Source organism: Etheostoma cragini, chromosome 4, assembly GCF_013103735.1.
Source record: "Etheostoma cragini isolate CJK2018 chromosome 4, CSU_Ecrag_1.0, whole genome shotgun sequence".
Classification (NCBI taxonomy): domain Eukaryota; kingdom Metazoa; phylum Chordata; class Actinopteri; order Perciformes; family Percidae; genus Etheostoma; species Etheostoma cragini.
Genome location: NC_048410.1, coordinates 5,576,041 through 5,601,283, shown reverse-complemented (window position 1 = coordinate 5,601,283; position 25,243 = coordinate 5,576,041). Strand labels below are relative to the sequence as shown.

General features: G+C 40.6%; 1 protein-coding gene across 4 annotated transcripts in view; it reads right to left on the bottom strand.

Annotated features, from left to right (window-relative positions):
- The window catches only part of sema3fb (sema domain, immunoglobulin domain (Ig), short basic domain, secreted, (semaphorin) 3Fb), a 56,945-nt gene extending 52,353 nt beyond the window's left edge, over positions 1-4,592 (bottom strand). For 2 of the 4 annotated variants that reach the window (XM_034868713.1, XM_034868715.1), the window contains exons 1-2: positions 4,182-4,592; positions 2,029-2,191 (exon numbers count right to left, since the gene is read on the bottom strand). In XM_034868713.1, coding sequence (XP_034724604.1) covers positions 2,029-2,146 — 118 coding nt within the window. In that variant the 5' untranslated portion in view covers positions 2,147-2,191; positions 4,182-4,592. The remainder of the gene's footprint in view (positions 1-2,028; positions 2,192-4,181) is intronic. The other 2 variants (XM_034868712.1, XM_034868714.1) reach the window with 1 other exon arrangement.
- Positions 4,593-25,243: the final 20,651 nt, after the last annotated feature.

Below are 25,243 nucleotides of genomic sequence, written 5' to 3'. Positions count from 1 at the left end.
GAACTGATTAAAGTTTCAAATGCATCAGATTGTGAGAATTGACAGAACTGAGGCAGACATCTTTCTTTTTGCTAACTCAGCTAACTAGCAGAAAATGTGATAAGCCTGAACAAAGTCTACTTCCAAGGTTTATCCCTCAGACTCAACAAACTCTAATCTTATTGAAATGTGTATAAGTAGATGCATTTTGTTCACCTTATATTCTGAATATTTTGAGCAATGCCACAGAAGGTGTTCCCCCTGTCATAAAAGCTGTGCACACTACATACAGCCAAAGCATAGCAATTAGGTCCCATGATTTACTCTACCTGCTTTAATAGGGAAATGAGGGCCTCCCAGATGGAGGTCAACGTTCTGAACCTCGCTCCTCAGCTACCGAGTTAATCAGTTTGGAACCTGTGTTTAGTTCAACGGTGAGAGAAACATTCAGCTTTATAGCCGCAATTTAAGTTTTTCTTCACAGTGTGACACGCTGCCATAATGATCAATAATAATAAACAGGGGACTGGTAATTAGCACATTCTTTTCCTCGGTCTCATAAAAAAAACTGCATTTTGTCCACATTTGTCGTCAAACTGTGTTCAATTACAGTTGCTGCTCAGAGGCAAACTGCAAACAGCAAACAGCTGAAGCAAAACTTAACACAACACGATGCATCAGGGGAAGCGCAGCCGGCTTGCCAAGGTAAGGACTACATGGGCCTCTCAAAAAGCAATTAAGGGAGAGAAAGTCATAATATTGAATGGAGAAGGGGGTGCATTCCTTGGAGAGAGGCACCGGCAGTAGACTGTGAAATTCATATTGACTGGAGAGGCAAACACACACAGGTAAGCAGGCGAGCTGAGCTTTTTCCACTTTGCTTGTCAGCCAAAGAACAGTGCCTGTAGTCCGCTGCTTTCCAATATATTTCTATTGAGTTCAGCCATCCAAAGACGCACCTACACAAAAGCAGCCAATGAGACTGCTCAGAGAATATCCTATAGCATAAAACTAATTTACAAAGTTCTCTAAAAACAACCCAGTGTTTGTGTATAGAACGGACTAAAATGATATTTGGAAAATGAAAAAAAACAAATCTGCTGAGCTCTGGATGTGCGTTCACTGATGTGGTAAATCCTACTTGATTAAAGCAGGAAAACGCCTTCAACAATGGACTGTGCCAGTCCACTTAATTAAGTCAACTTGTACTAGGGAGCGCTGGGAAATGGAAAGCAAAGCAAACAGGGGCGCTGCTGCTCGCTCCCTCAGCTTTTCTCTGGATGCTAATCAAAGGCTTGATCTCCAAGCAGGACAGGCCTTGGGGACGCTCTGCTTGGCTGACCCTGGCAATTTGCTCTTGATAATACCCTCTCTCACTCTGCACCCCTCAAAACCTGGCAACCCATCTCACCTAATCTGTACGGCCGCAGGAACGCACAAACACAGACCTCTAAAGTACTGCCGCACCAGGGAATAATCACATAATGGCCATGGAGTTATTACATGCTCCTTATTATCCCATCTCTCTTTTGTGGCTCCAATTTAGGGCTTCCATAATGAAGATGATTGAAGATAAAGAGTCTGCATTTGATTAACTAAAACAATAATCATGTATATTGTTTCAAAAGGAGTATGAACAAAGACGCAAACACACACTATATCTTCAATATGTACATATGCTCCGCCATTGTTTGCGTTTTTAATTGTTTGTCAAATATAAGCTAGTGGAAGCATCTGGTGGTTATTACAATGCCTGGAGGTCTGAGGAAGGGGCAGTCCATAAGAATGGCATGATTTGTTTGCGGTTTGCTCTGTGGTGTAACATGAGAGTCTGGTGATGCTGTAAGTTCTTCCTCTGCAAAAAACCAGAGCACTTATCAAAGCCACAATCCTGACAATTGCACAACTGTCAAGTCATCAGTTACACAACGAGCACATGGATGAGTTTAATAAACCGGCACAGATTTAGAAGAGTCAGAACACCGGTTGCAAACCAGGAATGAGAGGCAGGTGGAATAAAAGAGAGAAGCACGAGGTTCAGGTTCCTACCTTTAAAGGAGATGAAGACGCGGGGTGCGGCCAATGGCTCATTGCTCATCGGGTTCCCGAGGGCGAAGCTGGCCAGTGCCAGGAGGGTGTGGACCGTCCACAGACCGTCCAGCTGCATGGTCGACCAACCTCCAGCAGCACAGAGACTGTTTTAAATAAAGCTCTGCAGAGACAAAAACAAACACGTGAGACGAGAAAATGCGTTATCAACTCTATGCTGCAAAAAAATAGCTGCCAGGATAAGTCTGTTTTCATTTATGTGACATGTCAAATCAATGACTCCCAAGGGCCCCGTCTCAGCGAGTCTTGGGGGATGCAGCGCTGACGTGGGGAGATTACACCCAGATCTCTGGGAGCTTCACAAAACTGATTCGTCCTAATGGAGATGCGCCAAGGTTTTAGAGATGTGTACACACTTCCATTTGGGAAGAATTATGCCTGTTTTTCGAGAGTGTATGCCTTGGTGACAAATGGGAAGGTCACGCTGACACGAGCAAGAGGAGCTCATCTTCTTCTTCTTCTTCTTCTGCTTGTTTCCACGCACCCAAAACACATTCCTGACACCATGACTCATGACACCATATGTGTGTATGCTGCTCTGTAATTATAGCTTCACCTAATAGCGGGTTATACCACGTCCCCATGCTTACTAGAGAAAGAGACAAAAAAAAGTTGTGATTGGGGCAATCTAAAATAAAATATTAACTTCTTGCCAAAGGGATTGCAAATGATGACGGGCTCAAACGCTAACCGAAAAAAGTCTTCCAAACAATGCAGTTGTGGTCGTCAATAAAGTCTCCAGTTAATGAATGATAGACACCTGGGAGCAACCACAATGATCCACACATCGATCCGTCACAAATCTTCAGAGAGACTTGTCTAACAGGCCACCTCTGGCCCTCGGGCATTCTCCATCAATAGTTCATTTAATCATCTCCACCATGTTGCCACTTGTCTGTATTTTTAAATGGGCGGATGAAACTTTTTGCAACACTCACTATTTCCAACCCACACTGGCCGCAGTGTTTGGACACAAAACTCTTCTCCCCTCCATGTTTTGACTACAAACACTGACAGCTTCGGAGCAGGTCTCCATCCCAAATGCACCTTTGGAGACGTCTGCAGAGCCAAAGAGGCCTCAGACTGGCTGGCTGAAGTGGATTTATGAGCATAACCCAGCTGTTTAAACCTCGGCTATTTACTGACAATTTGTTAACCATCCAGCTGTTTATTCTGAGACAGAGGCCAAGTCCTTCACACATGCAGATGAAATCAAACAAGGTACTGCTCCCAAAAGACACCGTGGAGACTGTGAGACACAGTCCCCTCACAGTATGCTATAAAGATAAATATATCTGCTCTACTTTAGTTATATTGTGTCACAAATTAAAGACATAAGTTGCAAAGTATAAGTGCAAAATGACCTTTTATGGAAACATTGTCATCACACTACAGAAGATATCACATCCACTGATGCTCTCAGCTTCTTCATTGTTAGTGTCTGCAAGTTATAACCTGCCACATGTTAGACAAATGTAATTGCAAAATATAAATTTCTACATGTAGTCAAAGACAAAAGCTAATAAGCAAGAGTTGTCAGTGGCAGCATAACCCTTCTCATGAATCTTGCTGATTTATTCAGTGGAAAATAATAAAAAACAACAGAAAACCCTGCCGGTTTGTCACATTTCCCAACAATAAGACAAATAAAAAGCCTCTTTCTGAAAATATGAAAATGGTAACTATATCACACTTTATTAAATGATATCCATTACTAAATTCTTCAGCAATGAAGAATACAAAATATATGCAAAAAAAAAAAAAAAAAAGGTAGCCTTGGCTACACATGGCAGACCGAACTGTAAACAGTCTGGTGTGGTATCAGATCGCATGGTGAACTAAATGGCAATTAAATAAATATTAGTAATAATTCATGTAAAAATTGAGGCTGTGATTCGTTGGGAATTAAAATTATGATTTTAGGTTTTTCTGTTCAGATGTTAATAGAAAACACAACAGTCATTAGACGCATGCAGCAAATGAATTTTAAAAAAAGCGCGCCGCTGCAGCAGGTGAGCTTTTTTTAACCATTAATAATAAAGCAGGTAAAATACAATATAATAAGCAGGAAGCAACAGCACAAGAAGGCTTACCTTATTGTTCCAGCTTTCCGAATGTAACTTCAGGTCCAACCTTGCAAGTCATTGAACAAACCAATTCCAACAGATCGGTCACTTTCGTCTCCAACTTGAAATCAATAATAGAAAATCCGGGTCCAGTCCCCGCTCAGGAGGGCAGTCTGTACCTGCGTGGTTATTGGCCCCGGAGTTGTCAGCGCACAATAAAAAAAAAGCCAGTTAAAAAAAAAGGAGGAAATTATTATTTATTTTTTTAGTTCAATCTTATGCGAGACCGCGAGGCGAGGAGATATTGTCGCACGAGCACGATCAACATCTCGTGGGAAAAAGCAGTTGGTAACAAAGTCCCTGTGGTGTAGAGAGGTCCAGGCACGCAGCGTGTGCTCCTCGGGAAAGTTGTGCGCTCCTGACTGGAGGGAGGCAGGGCGCTAGCAGGTGGATGCACAGGCCTATTTGCCTTAAACACACCCACAGGGCGGGCAGCTCTGAGCCGAGCCGCCCATCAGGAGACGTGATTTACTACCGTGGTGGACCGCTGAGTGCTGTCACAGAGGAGAGGGGCAAAACGGATACTACTCATCCACATCCAATACTGCAGTTTCAATAGTATCATGTTTTTATGTACTAAATGATCTCTCTCATTACACAAAGTGCGAAACGTTTGAAAATCGTGGTACCACTTTCTAACTAATCCACAACTTATAATTAGTGTGCTTTATATATCAATTATAACCCTATAATCATGTTTTTCTCTGGTCAAATTGACCCATTTCCCCTATCAATGTTTTTTTTAACTACCCAAAATAACATGACTGATTCCACACAACGCTCTTTGGCAAGTAACAAATGTCTGCACTCATTAATTTTGGGGTGTCTTATTCAATTTTATAGCATTTGAAAAACAAAATGAAGTGGTTTTGAAATAGTATTGAGTAAAAGTTGACATATTCCAGTCTGTGAATATCTATCAACATACAGCACATTCCTTTATTTTAAGTCTAAATAATTCATAATTTCTGCTTTTCTAACTTGAACATTGGGTATAATTTCCTATAAATGAGGTGTATTGACCATAAATTCCAAAGATAACTGTAAAACTGAAGTTAATAAGGTAATAAGTGTCATGCAGTGTTTAAATCATTGAAAAAAGGCGTCAATGAAAGTGGTGATTTTCATTTTCATTTTGATGGGAAGAAAACAAAAGGGTGAAGAAGACAATACTACAGGAAATGTTTAGGTTGCCAGGATGTGAAAAGCCTGATTGGTTTTTCCTTTTTAATTTGTAATAAATAAGTTACAAATGTTGGCAATCTAATATGCCCATGTGTTTTTTTTTTTTTACATAGTGAGCCCCAGACCTTGTAGAAACATGAGAGCAAATTAATAAAGGACTAAAATCTGGAGCTTTGCCTTGCTTTGCTGTACAATTAGTTGTCTCAGAATTAACTGCAATTAACACTATTATAGTTTTTTCTCATTTAAAAAAAGAAAAGTTTGTTTATTACTTTTTTTAAACATATCAAAGTTTTGAATGAATTACAGGATACAGCTTTTATTTACACAGTATATCGTTGTTAGTTACCGAGATAATGTAATAACACAGGCACAGCCTATAAAGTAATCAACACCACTTTATTATCATAAAACATTTTTTATCCCCTTGACAGTTTTGTTGCTATGAACGTATATAGCGTCAGGTGCCAACAACTAGCATAGCTTTAGCTCAACGGTCTGACCAATAATCACTTCCTAAAATAAGTGAAACAAGGAAGTTTTCATGTCATGACAGCCCAAACGATGTTCTTACTAATGCCTTAATTTACAACTGATATGTAAAGGAAAGTTGCCATCATTAGAGTGGTAACTAGAAAAAAATACATGTCAAATGTGACAAAATGTTTCCCATTTGAGCATATTTTAGAATCTCCAAAATCTATTTAAACTCCCCTGCTCAGATCCAAGAACTTTACTGGTTTACAGAGGGGGTGCAGTAGCATTACCTCATTTTAGGGCCAAGAAAACAAGCTGTAAACACATTCATTGTAAGTATTGTGGCCAAAATCTTATCTAATGTTATCCAAAACAATTGGTGAAGCTCTTTTTTTGTAACTGTTGTTTGGGTTCACCTAATTAATGCTAATAATACAGAGGTGTACTTCACAAAATCCCTTTCCTAAATGGAAATAAAATAACTGGGCTACTTTTTAATGATGATCATTTCCACTGATTAAACTCCTACAGCATTGGTATCTGTAAAATCTGAAAACAATGATGACTGTCGGCCGGAAAATCAAGACAATGAGCTGAAAGATGCTGCAACACTCGGTGGACCTGAGGGGAACTGCAGTTAATTAAAGATAATTATCACCCGACCTTTACATAACATATTATCATTGGATCAGTTGGGATCTTAAACATATTGATTATAGCAGCTTCAGTGGCTGAACGTTTTAAGCTACAAGCTACAGAAGCAATGAGAAGAACACATTACCACAATCAATATGTCACATAACAACACCACTTGTAAACTGTTTAGGGGAGGAAGACGTTTTTTCTTTTATAAATCCAGCATTTTGGATCTGTTCATGTCTGGCTAAAGAAATCCAGCTCCTATGGCGGAGAGATGATGACAGAAATATGTAGTAGCAGTATCACCAGTAATCGCCAGGAAAGCATGAAGTATTGTAGTTTGTATGCCACTGCTCTTGTTATGTGTATGTACCAACGATCAGGTCGTTTGAGTCAAAGTGATAAGAGAAGCAACATCAGCTCTTGTGTTAAAGTATAGGTGGTAGACTAGTATGGCAGAGTGTCTTTCCCAAACGGGGTGTTTGCCTGCTTTGAATCAGTTGCCTGTATTTTTTTCTTCTATCACTGTGACAACCAGCGAGCTACCATCTGCCACCCACACATGAGGTGTGGAGGGAAAAGGATTTGGCTTATAGGATGCCTTCAGTGTTCCTTTTCTCTCAATCAACAAGTGAGTGGCCTAAAAATAAATCCTTTTTTAATGCTCACAAGTTGAGTTATACTAAAAGTACGTATTATGAAGATAAACTTTAACTTTGATTAACTTTACCACTCCCTGGGTAAAAGTTTCATTATAAAAGTTTGCATTACATTCGTTTTATTCCACTGAATATCTGACCTCCCAGGTCCATTTTAGCCACTCAGAGCACAGACAATGTAATGATTGCCGGGTCCAACTTATCAGAAATTAAAAGTCTTATCTTGGTTATGTACCCATTGTTTTGAAAAAAAGGGTGAGCAATGTAATTTAAATTTTTTTTTTTAATTTTATTTGATGGTACACGGAAAAGTCGATTAAAATGCTTAATTTACTCGTCTATTTAAACGCTGATTGGACGCTTCAAAGCCACCAACTTATAGAATGTGACGATTTTCTAAAGCTCATTGAGAAAATTAAACATTTTCCCATTTTAATCATATTCCATTCAGTCTTTTCCCACCTGCATTATCTTTCCCTCATTCAATCTGGAGCTTTGTCATGTACTTGATTCACCATGAAACTCGTCTTGGATTAGTGAGAACGTTTGTAAGGTGTTCAACTTTTGGCTCAATGAGGTCAAAAGAAGCTGTCCAGCTCAAATGTTCTTCCATATGAAGCCATGACGCTGGCACTGTAGCTTTTTTACTCCGAAGGCTGGACCAACATAAAGGTTCCTTTTTTAAAGTGACTTGGCAGAGCGAAAAAAGAAAAGAATCAGTTTGATGAGACTTCTTCCTCTTCAGGACAAGTTATCTATTCAGTGAGGACACGGCAGATTTTGTGAGAAGCGGGTCCTTCAGCTTCTCCAAGTTCGGAGGCTTTCTGAAAGAAAAAAAAAATCAGCTGTCAGCCCTGATTGCATATGGTCGATCTTTTCTGCTTGATGGGAATCAAGGGTGAGTTGTGTACATTACCCAGAAGGACTTCTTGCTGCTAAGTGGGCCTTGACTGTAATATTTGTGATAAAAACATCTTGCCAGTGCACGATTCCAAGCTGCCGTTGACATCTATCTAAGTGGTGTATGAAGTTGTTTTAATGTTGTGCAGCAGAGTCTGCATTCCAGCTGAGGTGTGAACAGTGCTTTCTGTGGGGCTCTGCCTGCAGGGCATGAACAGATGCCAAGTGTTATATTAGCATTTGGGATTCTTACACGGTTCAAAAGATCATTCGTATCACAATCCCAGTTTCAATATGTGTGGAGAGATGTGACACTCTGTACAAGTTGTTTTGTGTTTTCATATTGTGTTGAACCATGTAGGTTTCAGATTCAATCTTGAGGTGAAAATGTGGTGACGAGATTCTTCTGTTACTGTTTTGACTTCTTTGCAACTTTCTGATCATCCTTCCGACGGACTTCTGTTAAACCCGAACTCTAAACCAGTGTTGAATTTTTTTTATTCAATTACTCATTACACATTAGTCATTGTATAGTAATTAGCTACATTAGTCGTAGTTTTGCATAGCCAGACCTATCTTCACATGTATTCAGGGGTCCAAGCCTGAGGCTGTGGGAACACAGCAGGGCTGTGGAACTTAGTGTTTTTAGTAAGATTATTTCCCCCCCGGTTTTTTGTTAAAAGTCTACACCGTACAAGTTACACAGGCGGAACTTTCAGGTGGGGTACAGAATGGGGCACACTACTCAGATTACAAAGTTATCAAAATAATTTTTATAGAAGAAAAATTGTGCATACTGTGCACAAACCAATTTGTGTAACTAACTATGAAAACACCAACTTTGCCATTTCTAGACCAACTTTAGATTCTGGTTTGCCATGACCCTCTGTGGGTCCCCAACATATTTTATGAAAATTGGCCACTAGGAGGCGCTACAAGTACAAACAGTTTATATCTCATGAACAGCTCATCTGATTTTTACGAAATTTGAAGGGTACCATCTAGGGCCAATCCCAAGGCCACTCCTACAGTGGGGTACTGATTTGCCAAGGTGGGCTGGCCATAACTAGATGAAACATACCGTCTTATGGAGTCGCCCCGTTCTGCTGATGTCTTTGTTGTCTTCCTAGCCCTTACAGGAGGTTACAAAAGGACATTTCAGTATTTTACAGATATTTGTCGGGACTGCTTGAAAATGCGACAATCTCGGATAAACCGAGGCGTCTAGTCACCGTACGAATACTCCCGCTTTGCAAGACCTTCCTCCACAGCGCGGCGTAGGAGGGTAGCCCATACAGCATTCCGGGATTAAAGAGAAAGAGTGTGGTGGTTTATTGGCATTTCTTTAAACCAATCACAATCGTCATGAGGAGCGCTAAGCCACAGAGCCACTGCAAAATAGCATCGGGACTTGTTTTGGTGAAACATGTGTACATTCAAAAGTCTAGCTAGCTGTCTGGATTTAGCCTGCAGAGCTCTGAAGAGAAGTCAACCAAAGTCCTCATTAATCCACCGGATTTTAAAATTCCAACACAAAGAAAGAGGAAGGTAACGGATATCTGGCCGAAAAAAAGGAAATACGGCAGAAGTTCCGGCAGCAACCGGAGCAATCCTGAAAGTGGAACGCCGTAGGCAAAACAAATTGGTGTCTAGCTGGCAGGTGAGAAGACACGGCATGTAAATATGTTTTGTGCTACCAGGAGGCACATTTATCCTCTTTGGGTTCATTTTTTTGCTAAGTACCTTTCAACACCTCTAACCTCTGCACCAAGCTAACGTTTCTGGCAGAAGTCTGTTCATTAAACTCACAGAAACAAGTATCAATCGTCCATCAAACCTCTGGTAAGACTGTAAACAAATCAAGCCCCACATTGTTGAAGTAAAGGACTGTTACTGTGATGAGTAATGTAACAACTAAAATTAGAATTGTAATCCCTACTTGTCGCTGAAAGAAGGCGATCACACTTGCAGCATTACTAAATGCTTTTCCAATCACAACCTGAGGTGCCGTTTCAAGCACAGACTCTTAAAAAAAAAGTTAATTCAAATACAACGTGCTCTTTGTTTCACACTGGCTATGACTACCTCATTGCCAGGCATCTCAACATAATTCTGATTCCTGAAAGTATTATGTCTACAGCTAACACACTCTCTCACGCACAAACACACACATATTCATACACATGTACACATGCACAAAGTCTTCAAACAAAGCTAAAACTGTCTTCTTGCACCAACAAGACTTAGTAATATCTCAAATTCAGCAGGCAGGTGCTCACCTTGTGCTGCGACCAGATAGGGCAAAAGCTTTGCTCAAAGTATTTTCAGTGACGATGTCCTCAAAGTTATTAGCATTTAAATGAGAAAAGAAAAGCATCACATCAAGATATAACAGGGAAAGTTCCAACAATATAAAAACTTGTTTAACAATTCAAGAGTGTTGAGAACAAACTTTTCTCATCTCCTGAAGTGAGTGACTGCATGTTATTGAGTGACTCAGTTGAACAAGCAAATTAACAAATTAGGTAGGAGAGGATGGAGGAAGGGGATTTCAGGCTCTCTGATCACAAAGAATGAAAGTTAGCAACTCTTTGGAGCAAAGTTTACAATTGAGTGCTTGAACCACCTTCCTTCTCCCTACCTGTGGTTGGTACCTTTGAGCAACAATTTCCTCTGTTATTTTTTGGCAACATGTGGTGCTCCATACATTTCCCAGACTCTGCAGGCTCAACGATACTTTACTGCCATTCTTGCCCCTCCTGCCCCAGGGAAACACAACCCACATCGGTCAGAATGAAGGAAATGGCTTTGATTTCCTTCCACTTTTCACACATCCAGTAGGGAAGGGGACGGGGACCGTACAATGGTCTTGACCGAGCTGGATAAACAAACTCATGCCAAAGTGTGTGTGTGTGTGTGTGTGTGTGTGTGTGTGTGTGTGTGTGTGCGAGCGCCTGCATATGTATTTCTGGGTCGTTTAAATTGTGTGTGTTCAACACAATATAATGTGAGGTACAGGTGAGTTAATTTCTACCCACCGCTGCTCTACATCAGTGTTGACATTATTTGAAGGGTAAATAATGTGTAATTGAATAACATCGCAAACCGAGAAATCAGCCTGGGGAGGACTAGCCAAACCACTTTGAGATTCTCAATACACCTCTGTTCTCCGAGGCTGGCTGTCTGGGATCTTTTTTTGGCTGCCACCGTAAAGTTGAGTGGCAAAATTTGAACAAATAATCCATCGACCCAAGTTTGAATGGTGATTTCATTCAGCAAAGGACTGGGTTCGATTATAAAAAAAAGAAACACAACCAAGTCCTCTAGATGGGTCATATATGATTCATACTTAGTATGCGTCATACTTCCTCTTCACACCAACCTTCTGGGAGGTACTGAACTAGGACAGAGTTTATGTTGTGCTGCTAGTACCCATGGGGGAGGTAAAAACTGGATTACATCAGTGAGCCACTGAAGCGTTTAGATACGCATGCAGGAGAAATCATTTTCACACATACAATGATTATGTATCAGAATCTGTAAAACTAGTTATCTGGGAGGTCCTGCTACCATCCCAGGACAATAGAACTGTAAAATTGTCAGAAAAATGGAAAAAGGCCCTGACAAGGGCTGTTTTCCAAAACTGATCAGCTGCTTTGGCCTGATGCCTTTGACTGGAGTATTTCACCAACAGGACTACTTTTGCTCACTGGATTTCTCTATTCTTAAAGTGACGAGTAACTTTTTAATGTTTCTGAACCTGAGTAATTTGCCATTTCATGGTCATAAATGACCTGTAAACGAGACTAACAGTGAAAAGAACACTATTTTTACCTAATTTTTTTAATGCCTCTCTGAATTTCACTGCAAAGTCACAGATTTCAGCTGAGGACTGGGAAAGCCTATGTTATTGTATCCAGCCAGGTAAAAGGAAGTTATCTGTTGTAGTTATGGCTGATTCTGGAGCAGGGCCATCACAAGAAAAAAGGAAAATTAAATAACTACCACCAGTTCTAAGGCTGTGCAACTTTATGAGTGGATCTGCCAGATCGGACCTCAGCTGTCTCCGTGCATGTGTGTGATACTTTAATGTGACCTGCCTGATCATATAGTGATTGAATTTATTTCCACGCTGATATATTCCAGCGCAATAGGTGCATTCAAAGTGGCACTTTGTGCAAGAGAGAGCCTTTCTTTTCTTTATATTTCATTTATTTTGTAATGATGGCCGGGCCTCTATAAGATGCACTTTGTTGAGCAGCGGAGACGAGTGATTAACACAAGTACAGAGACCACAATGCTGTAAGGCAGCGGGTCTCAGCTGTGCTCCAGCCTAGGTTTTAGGCATTTCTAAGATTCTAGCTTTGTAAATATGGTGGACCGCGAGAGGGACTCGATCACAGAATCCATCCGGGGAAGCGGATACTTGTTTTTGATAGTTATGGCATTGAACCCCTGGTATTCAATGCACGGACGGAGATTAAGTGCTTCCTCATTTTGTGTTCATATTAAAAAGCTGGCCACATGGTACACGCTTTGTTCTCACAGCAGTAGTAGCTGCTACTACAATCTCAAACACTTACTAGAAAACCCATTAAACCACTACACTAATAACTACTGTCAGTCATACTGCTGGGCCGATCATTGGTGTCTCCCCTCCCACTCCCCTCACCCGCAAAGCAACCAGCAATGTGGGTGACCTCAACCTCACACAGCCTATTCAGCCTCTATCCATCTGGGAGACGGTACAGAGCCTGTTCCATCCGACTGGCATACAGCTTCATTCCTCAGGCAGTCAGCAAGCTCAACACCCTCCCCTCTCTCCCTCCCCTCCCTTCTGCCCCCGTCAGGATCTGCACTGGCCACTGTATAGAAAATAAGACATTCCAGAACTCTTCCTTTATATTGCACATTTTAAATATGTTCATCTTTAGTTTTCTGTTTTGTTTGATTTTGCTTTACATTTGCACCATTTAGAATGTGTTACTGTATTGTAGATATTAGTTATTTCTTTATCTTATACGTACATACTACTTGTCTTTTTTATACTTGTTGAACGTGTCCTTATGCACCGTGGGTCAGAGAGAAACATAGTTGCAATTGCTTTGTATGTTTGGCACATATTGCAGAATTGACAATAAACTTGACTTGACTTGGCTTGACTTGACAGTCTTTCTGCCTTTGTTGTATTGTGCGTCCTTTTCGGTCCAGTCTGGCTCACAGAAAAACATGACTCCTTATTATATACTCTCCTTTAAACAGTGTAATGTATCTGTGCTCTGCCTATAGGTTGACAAGCACAGTGTGTTTGCATGAATGCAATCTCACAGAGGTGGAGACCAAGGATATGGAGAACAATTTGTGCACTCTCTCCCATTGGCTTTTTATCTAGTGAGCTGTTGACTTGGCACTGCTCCGCTCCATGGATGCTTCCTGAGGATGTCATGGCACTCCTAGTGGGTAAGACTGCAATACTTCCTCTCGGCTTTCGTTCATTTCCTGCCTTCCTAGGACGCCGAGGTCACGACCCCATCAAGCGAACCCACATTCAGGTTCTACTAATCTGACAGAGCTTCTGTCGTTTGCACTGGAGCTAATTATTGTCCAAACCTGCTTGGCGGCCAGTTGCATCTGTTGTACATGTCATGATTCGATTGTAGACATCATTAGCAAAGACAGGTGAGTTTAAACAAATGTCAACATTGTTTGTCCACATGCTACAAGTATTGAAACACTCAAATTGTAACACAGATTGAATGTTAAATGTTGAAATGCCTAATTCAATTAACAACTTTATAATGTGACTCAGTGTTAAACCTATTAACTAATTGCCAAAAAAGGATTAATACTTTTCAAAGGAGAATGCAACATTGCATCATCTAAGTTTTTCTGCATTACTTTATACATCCATTGATATTCTCCACAAGGAAGTAAACTAAAGGTAAAACAACTGTGGTGCCACTTTTGTTTTCTGTGTCTCTATTTCTCTGCCAACTATGCAAAGCCTTGTTGAACTGTTGGTAGTTGCCACTAAAAGGTCATCTTAAACTCCATGGGAACTGATCCTGCAAACTCTCAATACTGACCTGCACAACTATTGTTTCTCCAGAGACCGGATCCTCCCTTCCTCTCCCACACCCTCACCCTCTACCATCCCACCATAAAGTCAAAAACACCCCCAGAATGTAAACCTAATTATTTTGACTTGATTGCTGGTAGACCAACACAACACATTTAAATGCAACTTAAAACATGTATTACTATTATTATTTTCTGAACTGCAACCAAGATAGAACAGGCACAGAGCTAACCCCTTCTTCACTTTTTCTACAGTACATCAACCTCCATTGACCAGAGTGCAATTCCTCAGATAAAGGTTCTTACCAGGTGCTTCTCTTGCCCTCTTGCTCTTAATGTTGCTGGCTCCACCTAAATGAAGAGCCAACAACCCGGACTGATCTCAAGAAGTGGCGTATATATATTGGCACGTTAACAAGACGCATACTCACTTTTTAGCTTGTATCTCAACGCCGTTTGGCCTCCATTGACTTACATTACCTTTTCGATAGTGTGTGAATTTACACCGTAGAGAGTAGCATGAAAGGGCAAAAATCCGCGTAGGGTGTTTGGTCAAGGTGGTGGATGGGTAAAATCCAAAACTTTCACCCTGCGTGTCATGTTTCCTAAACTCAACCGTCTTTCTTCTTTTACTAAACCCAACCCTGTTACCATACTTTTCCTGAAAGTTATTGGATAGAAATATGTCTTAATAACTTTTAATTATCATCACTCCCTAAACGAATAAAGTAAGGGTGCTTAATTGTTAATTAATAATAATAACTTCTCAAGTTTTTCACGAAACCCAAGGTTAATTACTTGTACACTCCTTGTTTCCCCTTCCCTATGACATTGGCCTCTTTCCTCTTTCCCAGCTCAAAGGATACCAGTGCCATGGTTACAGTTCTAATATTCAAGGGTGTGCCTTACAAAAACAAGCAGTGGGTGACTTGCACGTACACACCCAATAGTGATGGAAACTTACTTCTTAATATGGAGCTTTTACGATGTATCATCCTGATACCAATTTTTTTCTCCTGTGGTAAATCCAAGTATGCTGACTCATTCTATCTATCTGTTGCTGTGCTACTGTGACCGAGATACAGTTGGTGTGAGCCTGAGGAAATAACAAAAACATGCATACCGGCACTTCAGTTTCACCCATAAATGTTAAAGTTAAAGAAATGGACCAACAGATCCCGTTGCTCTGGACGGAGACCAGTGAAGGATATTAGAAGCTAGATATTTTTCACCCTTTTATTGATGGAAAGTGTTACATTGTGTGAGAGATTATTTGCTCCAAGTGTGAATGACTGCTCCAAGCGAGAAGGGTAGTGTGAAATTGAATACTACAGTAGGCTATATACCAATGTTGTTTTCCAAAAAAAAAAAAATGGATCGACTTTTCAGTGTTAATAAGAGCATTAAAATGAGAAAAAATAATTAGACGAACAGAAATCAAGGGACATTTAGAATAGATAAAAATATGTGATTATTTGCGATTAATTACAAGTTAACTATGACATTAATGTGATTAATCGCGATCAAATTTTGTAATTGTTTGACAGCAATAGTTATAAGTACAGTAAAAAACTCTCCATGTGAGTTACTTGTGTTGTCTGCTGCAGTGCTGGAGGGGCTGTGGGCCCTGCATGTCTGGGCTGCTTTGCTTCTCAGTTTGTAGACTACACAGCGCCAGCAGAACGAAAGGCCAAAGCCTGGATTGAATTAGTTTCTTTGGGAACTGAGTAACACTGTCAACATCACTAAACGATACACATACTTTAACAGTTTTAAGTTTGGATTTATCTTTAATCACTACAATATACTTTTGCGGACTTTACACAAACATGATCAACCCTTTTTAATACATTAATCCTTAATTGTGTTTGGGTGTGAACTAAACCCACATTAAATGATGTCATGAGAGTGGGTGCTGGGCTGAACATTGTGTGTCCCTGGATGTTTTCAGTAACCCATTCTCACTTTTCTTGAAAACAAATGTGAAAGGTGCCAAGGAATGATCGGGCCTTCAGACCAAAAACAGCACCGGATTAAAAAAAACATTTAAGGGGCTGTGTTGGGGTGGGCATGTTGCTTTAGGTAGCGACAGTGGTGAAAGAAGTATTCAGATCCTTAACTTAAAGTGGCGATATGTAACTTTCAGTTTGTTTAGATTTTAGCGGCCTTTTTGGACAAAAGGGTTTGGGTTAGGCCATTATTAAGAAATCTCCTGTTACCTTTTATCTGGCTGGATACACTAACACAAGCTTTTACGGTCTTACAATGTAATCTGCGAACCATCAGATTGTGTTATTGTAGAGCCAGTGTACCTGCTGCAAATCATTCGGTGAATTTGCAGGAAAAATCGGACCCAAGTTACATATAGTCACTTTAGGTAAAAGTACTAATACTACACTGCAAAAAAACGTTGTTACAAGTAAAAGTCTGGCATTGAAAATGTTTCTTAAGTAGAATTATTTAAGTATCATCAGGATGTACTTAAAGTATCAAATAGTACTTGATGCCGAAAAATCCTCACATTTTAGAAACTGGAAACGATCAAAACAGTTCTGTCAATCGGCGTGTTTAAAGGTCCCATGACATGGGCTTTTTGGATCCTTTTATGTAAGCCTTAGTAGCCCCCTAATACTTTACGTGAAGTCTCTTTCCCGAAATTCAGCCTTGGTGCAGAATTGCAGCCACTAGGACTAGGTGTGTGGAGGACTTAGCAGACAGCTGGGAAAGGCATCTTTATCAGATGTCATCCTTTGCTCATTTGTTACAGACGTTTTACCCAGTGCTCCAGGTGACAGAGTCATTAAGTTTTATGTATTTCTGATTATTGATAGTGTTGAGTGCCAGAGTGGATCATCCTCTACTAAGATGATATATGAGCAGGTTAGGCGAAGACCTGTGCCAAAAAGGCCTCCCTTGCTCCCCTAAACACCATCTGTCCTGTTCTTTAATAGTTTTAAATTTAGCAATAACACAGCAATCCTGTCAGTAACGCACAGTTTGAAATGACACTGGCTTTCATTCTTTTTAAAACAAGAGCAGGAGACTTCATCAAACAGCACTCCGCATGAACCTTCTGAGCCACAAACTGTTTTGGTTTCTAGGCTTGGCTGAATTTCTGTCCTTTCCTAAAACTCTCTTGTGCTCTCCTTATACGACTTATTGGCAGTGTCACCTCAAGAGGGTTTTCCAGGACGGATCTGATCCCTGGCATGAAATGTTAGCCTGATGCACAAAAGAAATAAAGACTTTTAGAATGACTCACGCTCGAAAGACACCCTTTCACCCACAGTAAGAAAATACTTTACTTCAAAGCGGCCTTTTTGGTGTTGCAGGAGGAAAACATATTTGTGCAACTGCCTCAGGAGTTCATGTCTAATAATGGTATACAGTGTGAGGGAAGTTTGAGGACAATGTAAGCATGCCACTGTGTCGGACTGGTGCCAGGTCATTAAAAAAGGCCACAGATGGAATACACTCAAAGACACTACTTATTAAGGGTGGATCTGTTGCTGTTAGTTCTCTTCAGGCAATATTGATGACAGGCAAAGCACTCTTAATTGACACTTCATATAAAGGAAAACAAAAAGGAAAAATAAATCTGCCTTGCAGAGTGGCTATTCTTTTCAGACATTTAAGTTGTTTCTATGCACTGATACACGGGTGCATCCCTAGTAACAACCCAAGCCCTATTTCCTCTCATCGGTCTATATCGGCAAATAATGACGTTTTTCCATTACATGGTACCTGCTCCACTCGTCTCGAATCGACCGCAGTGCCCCGTCCTCCTTTTTCCATTGCAGATGTAGTACCGCCTCATGTGTGAGGTGAGCGTGGCTGGCCATCATAGCGACGCCGCAGGAAACTGCTGTGACCTAACGTGACACACACACAGAACATCGAAGGTGTGTTGTTTTTATTCTCTGCATGTGGCTGTTACCACAGCCAGAAGACAAGTTAATTTCAAAAGAAACTGGAGGCAGCCAAAAAAACACTGCAGGCTAAACTATTTAAAAATGCTCAATGTTCAAGACACCCCCCTGTCCATTGCTAGCAATGATGACGCCGTGATTAGTGACGGTTCTCTCTGACCAATCAGCAGTCTGCAGGGTTTTCACGTCACCTTTTGCTATCGCCTCAGCTCGCTTAGAACCTCGAACGAGGTGATACTACAAAAAGCACCTGTTGGCAGGTACCAGGGACGTTTTTTATATAATGGAAAACCAAAAAAGGCGAGTAAAGGCAAGTCAAGCAGGTACCATGTAAAGGAAAAATGCCAAAAGGTGACAAGTGCCGATGGCAATGTTAATCTGTTTAACGCTGCCTTAATGTTGTGTTATTTGGTCTGACTCATGCAACAGTAGCCAACCCGGCTTCAAAAAACAATGTTCCTCTGAGTTGTAACCAGTTGTTAAATGATTGATTTGCAGCTCACAACAGCACAGACTGGAGTCAAGGGTTATGGATGTTGGCCTGGTTGTCATTTAAGGGTTGATCGATGTTTGCATGTCTTGGAGTGCAGGTTTAACCGATCTGTCCCAGCTTGGAATGCAGTTTATGTATTTTAGCCTCTTTTAACACATACAGTACTTTCCAGTAAATTACTGGCATAACCTTTCAGGCACCACTAGTCATATTCACTATACACACATGAAGTACATTCAGTAACATTTTCATCTTGTACCTTTTCACACATTCCATGGCAATGCTGGAATAGATGTGGCAAGGGACAGTCTAGCATATGGCAGTAATGCAACACTTTTCATTGCCCCCCGGCATAAAACCCAACAGAAGAAGAAGAAGATGGGGTGATAGGGTTGGACGTGGGGGAAGACGCCTGTTATTATTTTTGTGAACATGGTGGGCGAGGAGCTGTTTTTGTCCGGTGCCTTATTGTATATTTAATATGTTTAACAAGTTTACGATGCAAGTCATATTTTTACGTGATAATTCTAAGTGGTAATAATAAAAGAGCATTGGTTGCAGTCTATTGACTGGTTTGCTTGCTTCACGCGAAAGCATCTTTAGTCTGATAGACATAACCCTTATGGGCTTGTCCTTGCAATGTTATTGCTTTCATTCATACATTTTCCCTGAAATGTTACTACAAACTGAAGTGGGAAATAGGCAGTACAGATTTCCCTGAATATCGATAACTTCTCCCATTCACACATGACCCCATGCAGGAAATGTTACTGAACATTTCAGGGATAGACTGCATGAGTGAAAGAGGAGATATTTGACTCAGTAATAAAGGGCACTGCTATTGTTAAAGCTCCAATGTAAATAGTTTGCCATCTGGTTTAAATGTTAATACCACTGGCTTGTCTTTATTGGAAGAACTAAAGTAGGAAATGGCCCACTACAGGAACGTGTTAGCAAATGTCTCCAGGGCACACAGACTATTTCCCTCTTGAATAAGAAAGGATGAAAGGATCTTTTGTTGTGCTCGGGGTAACAATTCTGGCCATGGAAGGACTGCTCACCTTTTCATCGTGAGAAATACCTGGAGGGATGCATGCAATCGTATGGTGTCGATAGCGACCCTCAATGCTGAGTAATTGGAGGACTGTCCCTACTTAAAAGGTGAGAAAAGGTAATGAGGGAATATATAACCGAGGGAGGGCTAAAGAGGAAAAAACCACCTGCAACTACAACTGGCAGCTCTCCTGGATAGAGAGGGAGGGAATGCAGCGTGGAACAGGTGATCAGATAATCCCCCTATCCCAGCATGCAGTGCACTCAAGTATTAGCAAGCACCGCTCTGATGGAGGTCTGGATAGTGACAGCTCAGCAATGAGAGAGGAGAGATAGGCGAAGAGGAGATTAAACATAATGGGCCCTATCTCGCCCCGGCGCAGTGTCTTTAATAGTTTAAGACCGACTCAGTTGTCAATTTCCTGTCAATTCTGTGTTTTTATTTTCTTGTTTACTGCTTGAGAAATAACTGCATGGTTGATGTCAGTGTGTGATTAGCATGTCATACGGCATGTCCAAACTCATCTTAACATCGGGAAAAGACGTTATAGAATGGTCAAAATTTTGGCGGTGTTTAGCAGGTGTTTACCATGTTCACCATGTACTGTGTGATGTAGCCATTTTGCCATGCTTTTGGATTTGGTTAACTATAAGCTGACCTGCTGATGGAACTGAATACCACACTACTTTAAAGTTTTTTTAAATGTTTTCAAGGTAGGCTGTTACATAAAACATTTACCCCTGTCAGTTACTGAAGAATAATGTCCCTCAGTCTACAGAAACAAACCCATCCATCACTTCTCAGCCTGAGCAAACAAACACTTTCAAACATCATCAGAGGTTGTAGTGAGCATTCTGCTCAGTGAACTCTGACCTGGCCCGATGTGACTTACACAGTTCGTGCTTGACAGGAGTTCTGCTCTGTCTCTTTAAACCATTTATTCTCTAACCCTTGTTTTTTTTTTTCCTCTTTCTAAAGCACATGCATGCAAATACAAGGACTCCCTTCCCCATTGCATACACACAGTCAAACATGCAAACAAACGCTCATTTGACCACTCTCTGTACCTCAGCCCAAGGTTTTCATGCTGTGGGTATTTACATTACAAGCAGCTGCAGGACACTGGTGGTCCATTGACAGGGAAATGTACTTGTCACAAGGAAGCAGTGCATTATTAACAGAAACACGCAGATCAGTTAAAGTGTCTCTCCAGGAACAACACTTCTTACAGGCACAGTTGTTGCCGACAGGTCTCCAGCTGGTAGGTGTCTGAGCTTTGGGCTTTTACAAAATACATAATTATGTGCCAGGTCTCGTGTTGCTGGTAAATTTTATTTGAAGAGACAATAAAGGAGCAGAATTGATTCCCATGAAACTTTGTACAGGCATTCATGTTTCCCAAATGATAAAGTCTTTTGAGTTTGGTGATGCCTTAACTTGACCTCTAGTGCAATCAGGTGAATTTCCTGCAAAAACTATTGTTTTTTTCATCAGCTTCAGCTGTACTTTGGGTTTAGAGCTAATTAGCAAATATTAGTATGCTTGCATCGTAAACTAAGATGGTAAACACACCTGCTACACATCAACATGCACAAGTCATTGTTAGCATGTTAGCACACTGGTGTTAGTACTCACAGATCAAAGCATTACTATGCCTAAGTGCAGTCTACACAGTACAGTGTTTATGTAGGCTCTTAGTGTTGTTGATGTATGTTTACACCCCTTGCAGTCCAGTGCTATTGCAGACTTGACAATATTGTAAGAAAATAAGACATGCACAGTGCTGCTCATGAGTATAGGAACCCCTGCTTAAGTTGACTAAAAAGAGGAATACAAAATTGAAAATATGAGTAAAAATCCAACCTTTAAGGACACCAATTTGTTGTGAATGACTAATATATTGTAAATAAATAAATGACCTTCCTTAAATAACAGGGGGCATGAGTACCCCTATGTTATGCCACATTCCCATTGAGGCAGGCAGATTTTGTATTATTAAAGGTCAGTTTTTTCATGGACCTAGGATACTATGCATCCTGAAAAAGTTCCCTTGGCCTTTGAAATAAAAAAAACCCCGCATTATCACATACCCTTTACCATACCTATAGATTGGCATGGGGTACTTTCCATAAGATCATCTCTCTATTCAAATCAAACCGGCTATTAGGCTAAATGAAATAAAACCATGACAAACTGTAGGTATAGAGATTGGTTGGATTTTTCCTCATAAATCAGTATAATTTTTTAATTAATGCATTAAGATCAATTTTTGTATTCCTCTTTTTAGACAACTTAAGCAAGGGTTCCTATACTAATGAGCAGCACTGTAACAGTAACGTCTGCAAAGGCCCTGTTTGGAAGGCCATGTTGATAATGCTTACCAAAACTACCAAGCCAGCCCTTAAAAAAAAGACCGCCGCCATGGCAGGCTAGGTGAGTTGAAGCCGAAGAAATGTCCCTGTTTGATTCAGACGGGCATGGAGATGGGGGGGGGGGGGGGGGGGGGGGGGGGGGGGGGGGGGGGGGGGGGGGGGGGGGGGATGAATAAACCACATTGAAATTCTCCAGGCTTGCTCTGTTGCTCCCTGGAGAGCAACCAAGCAAAAGGAATATCTAATAAAAACAGAGAGGAGAAACAGGCAAAGAAACTTTGGGCTGTGAATTATTGAGACATATTGAGGTTGTAGTGTGTGCTTGCATAGGATTGTGTTTATGCACAGTTTCATGTGGGGGACCTCATGAATGAAAGGGTATATGCACAATTGTAGTAACACATGGACTGTGATATTGAAGGTGTCTGATCAAGTCAAATTCACATCCCTCATAATCCAGTTACACTTCCAATTTTTCACCATATCCAAAGCCATGCTCCTGGCTCATGCATGACAAGATAACGTTAATAACTGTAAGTTTGATCATGACCTCCATCCTGTGATAGATCACCAGGCATGAAAACTCAAAGCTTTCATTTCCGATGCTTTGAGTTGGATTTCTGATGTAGTGTGGCCTTCGCACAGTGCCATGTGGAGAGTAATAGAAATTGGTGATGAGTATGTGGTATCCATGGTGACCAGCCCATAGTTAAAGGGAGGGATTCTCTGCCAGCATTGTGTGTCTAGACCATGTGAGTGTCTCCAGTTGGATGAAGCAAGTCTGGCGCATCTCTCGCTTTCATGTGCTAGATCAGAGCCATGCTAATGTTACTTTCAGCGGTATTAGCAGCACTCAGCTCAGCCTCACTTTGATTGTCAAGTGCACATAGCAACCTGTAATTGTTAATTACACTGTTTTTTTATTTGTTTGTACAAGCAATGCCAAAATCATTAAAACTTGTTTTATTGTGATTTAAGAAACCAAATTTAGAAATTAAAAGTGAATTATTTAAAGCTTTTTTTGACATTTGACAACCAATAGAAGTAGTGACTCAAATCTATCTTCTTATTTTGGAATAAATATTTTGTTTGTGTGTGACAAGCATCAGTGCGTTTAAAGAAAAGTATTAATTTTTGAGCGGCTACTTCACCACTGCTTCAAGCATTGTTGTACTGTTGTATACTGTATGCGCCTACAGCAATTCAAAATACTGATACAGGTCATTTATGTTGGCTGCTGCAAGTGCTGTTGCTATAAGATTGCATTCAATTAAATATGAAGAAGAAGGACACCTGGAGAGTGCAGACCTTTGCCAAGGCTTGCTATCTCACAAAGTTAATGTAATGTGAGTTTTCCAAGTAATTCATATTAACAATTTTTTCCAACACCACTTGACTGCAGCACAAACGCCCTATCTAGCAATGTTAACGAAAGTATGAAAGAAAAGAAAAGTGTGATTCAGATCAGCTCCAAAAATGATTGGGCTCTTCCAAGTAGAAGTCCGTTCTACACCATTCCACTACGTTTCATGAAAACCGGGCCAGTAGTTTTTCCACAATCCTGCTGATAGACAAACAAACCCATAAACTGAACCCAAAAAATAAACTCCTCAGCAGAGATGTTAATGACAGATTGAAACATCTGTTAATCAAGGGAAGACAACTAAAAACTACATCTTTAAAAGAGTAATCAAACTTTCACTAGTGCGATGAAATAGCTCCCATAAATAGCTCTAAACATAAAAGGCTGATCAATATGCATTATTTTACTCTTTATGTATTTTTCTATGAGTTTGAAGTGACATAAATCAACACCTCTACATTCAGGCACACAGCAGTAGAGAGTCATTGTTGTATGCAGAAGCATTCAGTGTTTCCTCCAGGGTAGAATTCGTTCATTGAGCTTGTCAGTTTAGCCAAAGGTCTCAAATAATAAAACATAGCCTGTTTTGGTTACAATATCTGTTACTGTTATGTTGCAAGGGTAAAACTGACAGGGAACAACACTTCCTTACCACATAAAAAAGCTGTAAGTAATGACTTCCTGGGGGTTTGAAGGAGCAGAGTAGAGGTCCAAATCTGAGCTGGATTTACACTGGAGCACCTGTTCATATCTGCAGACTTAGCTGTTCATCTCTTGCAAAGTAAAGCCATCACACTGTCCTATTTGGCTTGCTGAAAAATAAAATGTTTAATTTTTTTAAGGAAGTGTTATCTTTGAACATGGTCAGCCACTCATTCACTACCTCAGAATTGAAAAGACCCTGTAGAACTGTGTTTCCATAACCACATCATGGTGTCAAGTAAATAAAGGGAAATATCAAAAAAGAATACAACAGAGTTGCATTTTATTTGAGATAAGCATCCGCAGACTAGGGGGTGGGAGGCGGGGCTCTGATAAGCACCTGTTCCCCAGAGCCACAGATCCTGGCATTTGATAGCAGCTCAATCAACATGGCATTGCTGGTATTTGGCAGCATTATCAAATGACAGATAATCACCTCATTGTCCTGCATCCTTGTCCAGCCATTGCTCAATACCAGAGCTGGATAGAAATCAGTAAACCATCAGTGACCTTTAATGAAATACTGTATTCCAGCATCCCTCCGCTAACCTACTAAGATTGTGTGGTATTTGGAGCAGGTGGGCAGCCTTGTTGCTGATGCTGACTGACATCCCCTTTCATCTTAGGCCCAGATCTGCTCTTTCTTTTATGGGTCTCAGCCTCGCATAATAAGAGCTGCAGAAAATTAAACAAGGACCACATAATGTCTCAGCTGCAATGTCATGCCATCTGGCTGCTCAAGAGTGAGCTCACCATCAACAAGTAAAATCTGTATTTTGGCTGTGACTGATAAACCATATAGTAATATGTACCGTACATTATTCAGAAAACATGTAATGATGTTGGAAACAGGAACAAACAGTCTTGTATTGATCTTACGATGATTTATGAATGTGCTAAAAGTCTTTTTGTCATAGGACTATTCATGGTATCTGGGGCAGTGCACACGCACACACACACGCACACACACACACACACAGACACACACAAACACATACACACAAACACACACATACACACACAACTACAGAAGCAGATCACGTCTTAAGATCAGAATCTAGGTCTATGTCTATATCTATGTGTGAAGGCTTACAATGTTACACTGTTTTAACACCTTTGTTGTCCCAGCTATTTTATTTTAAACAGCCCTTTAGGTGTAAATCCAAAAACATTTCCTT